Raw genomic sequence first — 11,594 nt, forward strand, 5'->3', positions numbered from 1 at the left:
CCAACCTCAAACACTCAAACCCACCCCCCCCCCCCCCCCCAGCCGCAGCCGTCTTACCAGCAGTATGCCAATCAGCCACCCAGCCATGACTACAGCCAGCCAGCTTACCCAGGTTGGCGTGGCCCGTATTATAACACACCGCCACAGCAGCCGGGTACCGGACACCCCCCGCCGCCGCCTTACAATGTTCCTCAGAATTATCCACAGGGCGGTTATTACCGTCCCCAGTAGAGCATCAGTCTCAACGCTTGCATATATCTAAACATCATTTATTGTAGTCCTCTTGTGATGATTTATCTTTTGTTGTCCAAATGATGTGAGATATTTGTAAATAAATTTGTCATAGTTTGCTTCTTTCATGTCATGGATTGTTATTTAAAACTTTATACAAGGAGACGTTATTTGTTTTGTAAATATGGATATTTATGCTTTTTTGTTTGATCTTTTCTATTGAACTTTTCAGGCACATTGTCATAGCTTGTGAAGGCTTTTGGCCCTGGATTCCAGTGGAATCCTTTTTCTTAGGGGGCATTTACATTCATACCACCCAATTCCTATATATTTAGGTATCCAACAACTTTACTTTCACATTTATACCCCCCAAATCATTCAATATCACATCCAAATTCCTGAAATACACCTTTTCTTGAAACTTGATGTTTATATGTTAGATACGTAAATACATGTGAATCGAGCGGTATGTATGTAAATATTCCTTTTTTTTAATTATTTGAGTGGGATGATGAGATCTTCAGTTTATCAGTTTCAAATCTGATGAAATATGTAGTTTGCATTAAGCCCAATTATGTTATTAGTTTGGTTCTTGCTAGAAAATTTGGATTCTATACACTTATCCTTTATCTGAGTGATTATAGCAGAACATTTGGACAGTTTGATAGCCTTCAGATTTGAATTAATGTAATGTCAGTTCTAATTGATTAAATGCATATCTTCATCTATTTTATTTATCTGCTAATTCAAAGTTTGTTACCTTAGAAGCTCATAAGTGGTGGAGAGATAACAAGTAAATGGAGCTGTATAGCATTTGTGTGCCACCATCACCATGTCAGTCTGGTGAGGATGAGGTAAGCAAAGCATCAATTCCTGTTGTTACTTCCACTCTGCAATTTACTATTCAAATATCTGTTTTTCTAAGAAAATAACTGCACTTTTACATATATATCAGCCAGTGTAGGAATTTGCAGATGCATACCACTCAATTCTTATATTTACATATTTGACAAATTTTAGGCGCTAGATATGTAAGTATATATGAATAGGGTTGTGTGTATGCATATGCGTCTGAAATATAATGAGACAATAAAATGATTCTATAGTAGTTGATTGTTGTGGGGTTATCACGCATTGGCTTTTTATGCACTAGCTTTCCATCTAATGATTTTTTATAAATAGATTCACATGGAATACTAATTTATAGTATTGCAATTCATGATGATATGAAAACTGTTTTGTGGTTAAATTGTTTCCTAAGATTGTTGAAGATATTTCATCACCTTTTTAATGCATGGATATGGATATAGAGCATGGATTGTTGAAATGTTTTATTAGTTTATTAAACCAAGATTTTATTTATCGAAATGCAGTGGCCATCATTTCAAATTTTGGATGTGGAACATGATGTAAATGAGCACTTGCTTAATACTTTTAAATTTGGTGGATATTGGACCAAAGTCAAAAACCAAGAGAGGAAGAAAACATAGGACTATGAAGATTCAAGAAATTACGTTGAGTCCTCATTCATTAGAAAAAGGGATTAAAATGATTTTCGGTTGGATAAGCGGGCATCAATTCAAATTATATTATCATATTATTGGAGTTACACTAAAGGATTTCAACTTACTTGCAAGTGATGATGATGCTCTTGCAATGAGTGTAAGTTTGGAGGGGAGAGTAGTGTTGAGATTGTGATTGTGACTTTAGAGAGTGTAGGAGTGAATATGCATTCACGAGGTGTTGTTCCAAGCGATGACAATAGGACATTCTCTGTAGTTTCAGCTTTTGACATATAAAATGAACACATTATTCGGGTCAACTCCAACCAGAATTTTTCTAGTTGATTTCAGGTCGAGGTGGTGTGTTTGACCATTTTGACACCTGTAATTTTCATGCACGGGTCAGACTAGAAGTCGAGCATAGGGCTGATAAAAATTGACGTGACATACCAGCTCGACCTAAAAAATTCAGTTAGGAATACTAACTCAATTAATTTTATGGTTGAGTTAAGGTTGGCCCGCCAAGCCAAAATTAACGGGAGTTTGACTTTAAATTAATATACATTTTACCTTAATACTTGTTTTGCCTTCTGTTAAATAGGGTTATATAGGTCTGATTGGGACCAGCGGGTTGCAGGCAGGTTGAGTTCATGTTGAACTTTATGACTCGATTAATTGATGCGAAAGATTCAAGCTAAACCCAAGTCAGACCCACGAATACAATTTGACACTCAAAATAAATAAAAAAAATAAAATTCATCGAAGTGTTGTTTCACAAAAATAGACTACACAAGTGCATCTAAACCGTCAAGATGATTGAGACTTATCCCGTTATATATATATATATATATATATATAAACTAATCTGGACTTAAAATTACTTTTGGGAATCACCCAGAATTCAGGAATAGATAAATACATTTTTTTTATTCTCTTAGCCCCATCATCTTCATAGAGGTGTCAAATCAGATTCATGTGTCGGGGTCGGTTTAACCTAAAATTGCTTGATCCAAAAATAACCAGAAATTTTAAATGGACAAAAAGTCCAAATCAAGCTCGGCTGACATAAACCTGACCCACATAACTTGTTTAACAAAAACCTTAATATTTATTCAGGTCATTTTTTTGGTTGTCGGGTTGATTTTAAGTCAATTTCGAGTTTGGTTTGCAATTCAAACATTATTTAAAAATTAAATGAGTTGGGATTCCTAACGCAAACCTTACAAGAAAATTCAGGTCTGCTCCAACTTGAATTTTTCAAGTCGAGCTCAGATTGAGGTGGTTTGTTGGGTCAATTTTTGACATGACTTTCATGCACAGGTCATATCAGAAGTTAGGCCCAATTATGATAAAAATTGACCTGACTTAAAAATTTTGAGTCTGGTTAGGAATCCCAACTCATTTAATATTTTTGGTTGAGTTAAGGCTCACCTGCCAAGCTAGAATTGACATGGATTTGACACTAAATTGTTATAAATTTGACCCTAATAGTTGCTATGCCTTATTTTAAGAAAGATTATGTGAGTCTAGTTCGGATCAGTGAGTTGCAGACAGGTTGAGTTCATGTTGGACTTTATGACTCGATTAATAGATCAATCAGCTTCAAGTTAAACCTAAGCCCAACCCACTAACTCAATTTTACACATATAGTGATGTATTTGAAAACTGGTTGGATCAAACTGAGCAAATGTAAAATATATCATAAATAAGGTACCAAGTGAGTTTACGATTTACTAAAAATATTACTATGTTCATAAAATTTTAAATTTAACATTAAGTTTTATAAAACTTTTCCATTCCAAATATAATATAATCAATTTGCATACAATTAAACCACCCCAAAAATGGTGACAGTTTTATAAAACTTTTCCATTCCAAATATAATATACTCAATTTACATACAATTAAACCACCCCAAAAATGGTGTGTGGTACACACACATATGTATGTATGTATGTATGTCTGCATATCCAAAAATAAATTAAGCAACGAGAAAACCTAAATATTAAATGGGCTTCATGGACTTAATGAATTGAGTCTACCAACTGAATATTCAGTCGTCTGACGCCGACCCGATCAATAGTGCTTGAACCTTTGAAAGTAACAAACTTCGGAGCTCCTTGCCGCTCAGAGGATTCTACGCGAATTACGTCAACATTCGTATGAATTCCTTAGAACGAGTCTATGCAGCTATAATTTGAATGCAAGTTCTTTTAGCCAAACTCTCCTACACTGCCCTAGTTCTTATTCCAAAGTTGCAGAAGCTGGTTGAACTTTTCCACCAAACTCATTGTTAATTACCTAGCTGCACCAACGAGCTCGACGTGCGGCTCTTCAAGACAGAAGGATGAGAACTTCAGCCTGTTGGCATACATATTATCATTTATTAACAACAAAATAATCCATGCCAACAGTCTTATCTAAGACCCCTATGGAAGTACATGGACTTTTTAATATATATAAAGAAAGCTTTCTCATTATCTCACTCTCTCAAAATTCCCCATTTTTTTATACAAGAAATATCCGGTGGAAGAAAACTCCAATCCTCCCCTTCTCCACGAAACCGCGCACCATCGTCCTCTAATTCAACGCACTTTCCCCATCTCTTCTCTGCCGGCGATGGCGCCGCCGCCGCCGCCGTCCGTTCCCGCCGCCCAACAAGTGCTACAATTCCTCAGCACCGTTCTCTCTCAGCGTGGCCCTACCTCCCTCCCTTACGCCGAGGAGACCAAGTGGCTCATCCGCCAACACCTCGTCTCCCTCGTCGAAACCTACCAGTCGCTCCGCCCAAAAGTCTCATCATTCACCCACAACGATGGCCGAACCCTCAATCTCCTCCAGGCCGACGGCACCATCCCCATCGTCTACGATGGCGTCGTCTACAACATTCCCGCCTCCATCTGGCTCGTCGAACGCTAAACTCTCATTCCTCCTTCCGTCTTCCTCAACCCCACTCGCGATATGGTCATCAAGCTCAATCACCCATATGTCGACCGCTCAGGCTTCGTTCATGCACCGTATCTCAAGAACTGGATCTATCCTTCCTCCAATCTCGTCGACCTCGTCCGCTTCTTATCTCAGATCTTCAGCAATGATCCACCTCTATACTCCCGCCAACACCCCAGACCTAACCCTAACCCTAATACTATCCCCTCTCCCTCATCCTCGGCGAATCACTCGATCTCCAGCTACACTCCTCGGCCGCCAGCTCTGCCCGCTGAGGATCCATCCGAGGTGTTCCGCCGCAACGCCATGAAGAAAATCGTGGACACCGTTCATGCTGACAGCGCCGCGCTTCGGAAGATTCAAGAGGGGGAAACGGACGGACTCCTTGCCACCCAAGCTACGCTCCGGCGGCGGGAGGAGGAACTCGCGCGCGGGCTTCGCGACTTGGTTGGCGAGAAAGAAGGACTGGAGCAGATGCTTCAGTTAGTCCTTATGAACACTGACGTCCTCGAAGCATGGATGAGGGAGAATCAATGGAAGTGGAATGGTGATGTTGATGCAGAAGACGCATTTGAGCCCGTTGATGCTCTTTCTAAGCAGATGCTGGAGTGCACGGCGGAAGACCTTGCGGTAGAGGACACCGTGTACTCTTTGGATAAGGCGTTTCAGGGCGGCTCAATTCCATTCGACATGTATTTGAAGAATGTGAGGGCGTTGTCGAGGGAGCAGTTCTTCCATCGTGCTCTGGCGACGAAGGTGAGAGCTGCGCAGGTGCAGGTGCAGGTCGCAAACATGGCGGGTAGAGCTTCACTGTATACTTCGTAAGGAGGAAGGAGGTCAGTTTAAATCTTCCAGTTTGTATTCATAAATTAACATTCTTGTTAGTTGTTATATATATATATATATATATACATATATGAATTGTGGTCATTAGGTTTGTTGGATTGGCTATTTGAATGAAGTAATAATTCAGTGATGAATAAACTTTGTATGTGGTATAAGTTGTGAAATTGTAGTTGGATTGGCACTGAAAGGAGAATGAATCAAGTTTCTATTGAGGATTTCTGGTTGTGACCACTCCATGCAATTAATTGAAGGGAAATTTACATGCATACCACACAATTCTAATGTATTTACATATGTGTTGAATTCTAAGTTGTGTTTTGTGAAAACATAACTCGAGAGTTAGAGCTGGGAAAAGGAGGATGATAGAGATAAAGTAATTAAGGATGTTCTTGTAGAGAAACGGGGAGTGGTCCCTTTATTTGTCATTTTTGCCTCTTATTTTATAGAGGCACATTTGTACAAATACAGAAAGGAGAGAATATAGAAATCCTCTTTAATACAATGAATATGCTAATTTATAGTGCTGATTTATTACCAAATCTGTTTTACAATTAGAGTTTGAATATGTCGGTAACCAGCCAGTCGAGTTGTTTGGGTTCAGTCGACTGAGACGACCGGTTGAATGACGATTGCGCTTGCCGAAGTAGAAGTTGGTCGGTCGACTAATTGCGATTGAGCTTCTTTGTAAGTAGCTTGGGCGGTCAGAGCTACAGGCGTGATCCATCGATAGAGTCTTTCACCATAGCATGTTGGTTGACTCCGACCGAGCGATCGGTTGTTGAATGATCTACTCGGTTCATGTTCCTTCAATCTGATACTTCAATTTTTTGGCTGCTATCCTGAACTGTTCGATTGCTTTGTGATTTGTGTCATTGGTTTTCGTGTATACAATATGCAACACCCAAAGTTTGATATTTGCACTTATAACACCTGGTTTTCATAAACATATGCATGAAAAAAATAGTGACGGTGGTATTTTTGCTATGAAGTTAAACATTTGCGTGATATGAATATAAATATGAATGTTTAGGTGTTGGGTTTGTAAAGGCATGAGCATTGTGTGGTATGTATGTAAATGCTCCTAAATTGAAGGGCATTTACATACATGCCGCCCAATTTCTATATATTTACATCTCTAACAACTGAACTTTACTTTTTTACATTTATACAACCCAAATCTTTTATATCATAAAAAATCATCATTTTAATTTTTAAAAAGTGAAATACACATTTTCATGCATACATAGGGTGGCATACAACAACAACAACGCGCCTTTATACCACTAAGTGCGGCCGGCCAAGTGCGGCTGGCCACATGAATCCTTTTTTCTCCATTGTGTCCTATTGAGTGACATGTATGTAAAAAATATAAGTTTAGGTGTTAGATATGTAAATACATAATAATTGAGTGATATGTATGTAAATCTTTCTAAATTGAAATGTGCATGTACATAATTAAATTTACTATAGATATTGACTATGGGTGTTTGATTGTTCTAAGAATTTTTATGATTTCTTAAAATTGGATGAATTTTGTGTTAGTTTTACATGCTTTACCTACTCATGTCTTTTGGTGGACATAAACTCATCAGTGCAGCCTGGAGGACATACAAGTGTCTTATTTTTTTTGGGATAATTACGTACATAACACCCAAAACATTGCTATTTACAAAATCTAGAAGCAAGGTGATACTTTTGAACTACCAAATTGATATATTTACACATGCGATAAAATCATTGATAATTTGATAAAAATGAAAAATATGAGTTGGGGTTTCATCATGAATTTTGATATTCCAGTGAGAATTTGAAAAAAAGGATGAAAGAACGTGCTAGATTTGTAAATAGCATTATAAACAGCCCTTCTTTTGGAGTGATGTTATTGATATATATATACATATATATAATTTCCTTAAGCTTTTAGAGAATATACTTATCATCACCATCATCATAATTTACATTGCATCAATGTGGTTTTATAACTAATCTGTAAGGTCTAAAGCAACTATTTCAAGCTTCTTATTCTTCTCTTCTCGATGCAGTAAATTTTGGAGTGATTCTGATTTCTATTTTGGTTCATTTATATACATATGTACCACCCAATTCCCATATATTTACATACCTAACCCCTAAACTCTACTTTTTAGATTTACAACATCCAAATATTTCACAACACATAAAAAAATTCTACTATTTTGACTTCTAAAAATTGAGACACATCTTCGCATGCATCAGTGAGGTGGCTTATATGTAAAAATTGAAGTTTAGGTGTTACATATGTAAATACATAGGAATGGAGTGGTATGTATGTTAATCTTTCTTTTATTTTATTGAAATGTTGTCCCTTAAAGCAGCTTTATATTGTGGTTTTGTTTAGTGCCAACTAGTATGGATATAAATAGCATCATGGTGTTGAGAAGCTTGTTCTAAGCTAATTTTGAATTGGTTTCATGTATTGGATGTGAAGCAGGTAATTTTTTTTGTTTTATATTTCATTTTGATTAAAAAAAAAAGTTTGCGATTTGGACTTTTGAGCATTCTTCTTTTTGAAATTACAGTTTTCACCTTGATTTTGTAGAGCTGTTTGGTGGTAGTTTGAGACTAATTTGTATATTGAAATTTGGAAGACTTACATACATACCCCTCAATTCCTATTTATTTACATATCCTAACACCTAACTTGATATTTTTACATATATGCCACCTTATTTATGCATAAGAAGGTTTACTTTACTTTTTAGAAGTTAAAACAGTGGTATTTGTTGTGTGATATGGAAGATTTCGGTGGTATAAATGTGAAAAAGAAAGTCAGGCTGTTAGAAATGTAAATACATAGGAATTGGGTGGTGTGTATATGTAAATGCACCTTGATATTTTCCTTATTGTTGCGAGGTCGGTTACTTATTTTGTCGATTCCTCTTGTATACCAATTCAATTGGTGAGGAAATTTACATCACCTTAGATGATAGGCATACGGGATGATTGTTGTTAGGCAAAATTATATTAGGGGCATTTACGTACTTACCACCCAATTCTTATTTATTTACATTCTTATCATCCAATCTTTTATATCACACATTTAATCTTTTAAAAACCGAAGTACAACTTTTCATGCATAGGTAAGGTGGTATACTACAACAACAACAACAAGTCTTTATCTCACTAAGTGGGTCACCTACATGAATCCTTTTTCTTCAATGCGTTCTATCAAGTGTCATATTTTCATTTAATTGTAAGAGATTAAGATTTTTTTTATACAATATGTCCAATTTTTTTTGGATCTATCTCTGCCTTTCTTAACATAAGTGAAATCTAAAACATCTACTCTCCTAACAGGATCATCAGATGGTCGATGTTTAATGTGACCAAAATGTCTCATGGCATGAATCCTTTAAATCCTAGGTAAGCTGGTATGTACGTAATGTAAAAAAAATTAAAGTTTGGGGGTTAGATATGCAAATACATAGGAATTGAGTAGTATCTTTGAATATCATGTAAATCTTTCATGATATTCTGCAAGGCAAAAATTAATAGTTTTTTCTAATGATTTTTTTTTAACAAACGCATGCTTTACAATAGTTTGTTGAATAATTAATTAGTCTGGCTTTGTTATGTGCATCTGATGTGGTGCAATTATGGTCTCTTGTCCCCATTTGATTTGAATGTGGAGGGAATGAGAATTTTTAGATGAATTGTTGTAAAATCAGAAATTATTGCTTAGAATTTTTTTTTTCATTGAGATGATAGTTGGAGTAACACCTTTTGAAATTAGATACTGAAAATAGACATTAGAGGAGAAGATGCACCAAATCAAGCAGATGGGTAAAATTAATGTTGAAAGATCAATAACAACATCGCCAACTACAAATGCAAGCTTTTATCGCACTAAGTGAGGTCGACTGCATGAATCTTTTTGTGTCTTTTTGAGTGTCATATTTTTATTTAATTCTAATAAATTAAGGTCGTTTTTTATACAAGATGCCTAAGTCATTTTATGTCTATCTCTACCTTTTTTAGCATAAGTCGAATCTAGAACATCTACTCTTCCAATTGGATCATCAAATGGTCGACGTTTAATGTGATCAAAACATCTAAGGCGACTCTCTCTAATCTTGTTTGCCACTAGAGCTATGCCAACCCTTTTACTGATATATTTGTATTGTATTTTGTCTCTAAGTGTAAAGTCACTCAACAACTCTTAACCTAGTTTTGTGCTTCTTTTTTATAGACCAACATTCTGCGTCATAAAATAAAGCAGGTTTCACTGTCAACTTATAAAATTTTCCTTCAAGTCTAAGCAGTATTTTTCTATAACAAAATAGGTTTGTGCATTCCTCTTCTTTAGCTATCCAACTTGAATTCTACTCATAACATCCTCTTCTATATCACCATCACTTTGAACAATAGATCCGATATATGTAAAATGTTCACTCATTAATGATATAATTAAAATCTTAGGTAGGACTTAAATGACCTTCGATTCTGAGCTCGAACCGAACCCTTTGTGATTCTTCACTTTGACCAACCAATATACTCCAATTGATAGAATGAATGTAGTTGAAATAAGATTCATTGAAGCTGGTACATGATGCATTTGGCAGATGACTTGTCCTTCATGGAGAACTGTGTTGAGCTCAATTTTGAGTCCTAATAAATGGGTGCATTTACATCACAAAAATTTCTTATGTATTTACATATCTCACCGCTAAACTTTCATATTTACAAACATAGCAGTCCATTCTTCAATATCACAAAAAAATAAAATATTATTCTCTTTTTAAATACATAAGAATTGTGAGTTACGAATGTAAATTTTCCAAATAAATATTTTTTGTCAATGAGATTAGGACATATAAGAGCTATTAGATATTTAAAATGGGCAAGATAGAGTATGCATAGGAACATGTGTTGTATATCACTTGAAAATATATGAAGGGTCACAAAGCTAAAATGATATGTTGCTAACATAAGCTCTCTCAGAGACTTTAAAAGCAAATTTGGGGTTGAGGAGAGGAAAGTTAGCATTGGGACCACCTTCGATCTTCTTTTGAAGGATGAAGGAGAATGATACATGGTGGGTGGGCATGGTTGTGGTTTAGAGCTGAGAAGGGTTTAATGGAGGAAGATATATCACATATAAAGGTCAGCTCTCCTTTAAATTGGAGAAATTGAAGTATTGAGTATGAAACATGTGCTCGGCTTTTGTGAATGTGGTTGAGAATATTAGAGATGCAGTTGAGATGGCAACAATGGTAAGTGACGGTGGATAAGTTACGGTGCTTGGACGATGGCGAATGAGCTGTACGATAGTTGGTCTATGATATTAGGATGATGACCGTTAAGTAATGATGGTTTGGCTATGTTGCCAGGTGTTAGACAAGGCTATAGAGTTCTTCCTATCTCTCTGAATTTTGGTTAAGGTTCATTTTATATGGAGATTGAGAGTTTATTTATAATTTTTTGTTAGCAATATTTTTTTTAGTTTCAACCAAAAATCCCAAAAACTTTATCGAATTGTTCAATCATAGATTATTTTTTTAGCATTTAAGCATCTTATTGACTTTAATACAACAACAAGAAGAAGAAACATTTATCCAACTAAGTGGGGTCGGAAACATGGATCAATTTTCTCCATTGCGTCTTATGGAGTGTCATATTTTCATTTAATCCTAATAAATTAAGATCATTTTTTTTTCTACGGCATCCTTAAGTTTTTTCTGGTTTACCTCTACCTTTCTTAACATAAGTTGAATCTAAAACATATACTCGCTTAACCGGATTATCAGATGATCTACATTTAAAGTAACCAATCTAAGATGACTCTCTCTAATCTTGTCAGGCCACTCATCCACGTAAGCATTCTCATATCAGCAGCACTTAACTTCGTTTTATGCTTCTCTTTTAAAGGCCAACATTCAGCGCCAAAGAGCATTGCAGATCTCACCACCGCCTTATAAAATTTTCCTTTCAGTCTTAGCAGTACTTTTCTATCACACAAAAGGCCCGAAGCATTCCTCCACTTCAACCAACCAACTTGAATTCTACTATTAACATCTCCATCTATATCAC

General features: G+C 36.0%; 2 protein-coding genes across 2 annotated transcripts in view; both read left to right on the forward strand.

The window, feature by feature from the left end:
* Window positions 1-439, forward strand: part of LOC110027109 (ALG-2 interacting protein X) — a 45,888-nt gene extending 45,449 nt beyond the window's left edge. The window contains exon 9 of the mRNA XM_020728404.1: window positions 64-439. Coding sequence (XP_020584063.1) covers window positions 64-231 — 168 coding nt within the window. The 3' untranslated portion in view covers window positions 232-439. The remainder of the gene's footprint in view (window positions 1-63) is intronic.
* Window positions 440-4,209: 3,770 nt separating this feature from the next.
* On the forward strand, window positions 4,210-8,941 carry LOC110027138 (protein ELC-like). The gene is given in 2 exon segments (XM_020728444.1): window positions 4,210-5,515; window positions 8,862-8,941. A coding segment is annotated over 1 exon segment (1,152 nt). The 5' UTR covers window positions 4,210-4,352; the 3' UTR covers window positions 5,505-5,515; window positions 8,862-8,941.
* Window positions 8,942-11,594: the final 2,653 nt, after the last annotated feature.

Source organism: Phalaenopsis equestris, unplaced genomic scaffold, assembly GCF_001263595.1.
Source record: "Phalaenopsis equestris unplaced genomic scaffold, ASM126359v1 Scaffold000414, whole genome shotgun sequence".
NCBI classification, from domain to species: domain Eukaryota; kingdom Viridiplantae; phylum Streptophyta; class Magnoliopsida; order Asparagales; family Orchidaceae; genus Phalaenopsis; species Phalaenopsis equestris.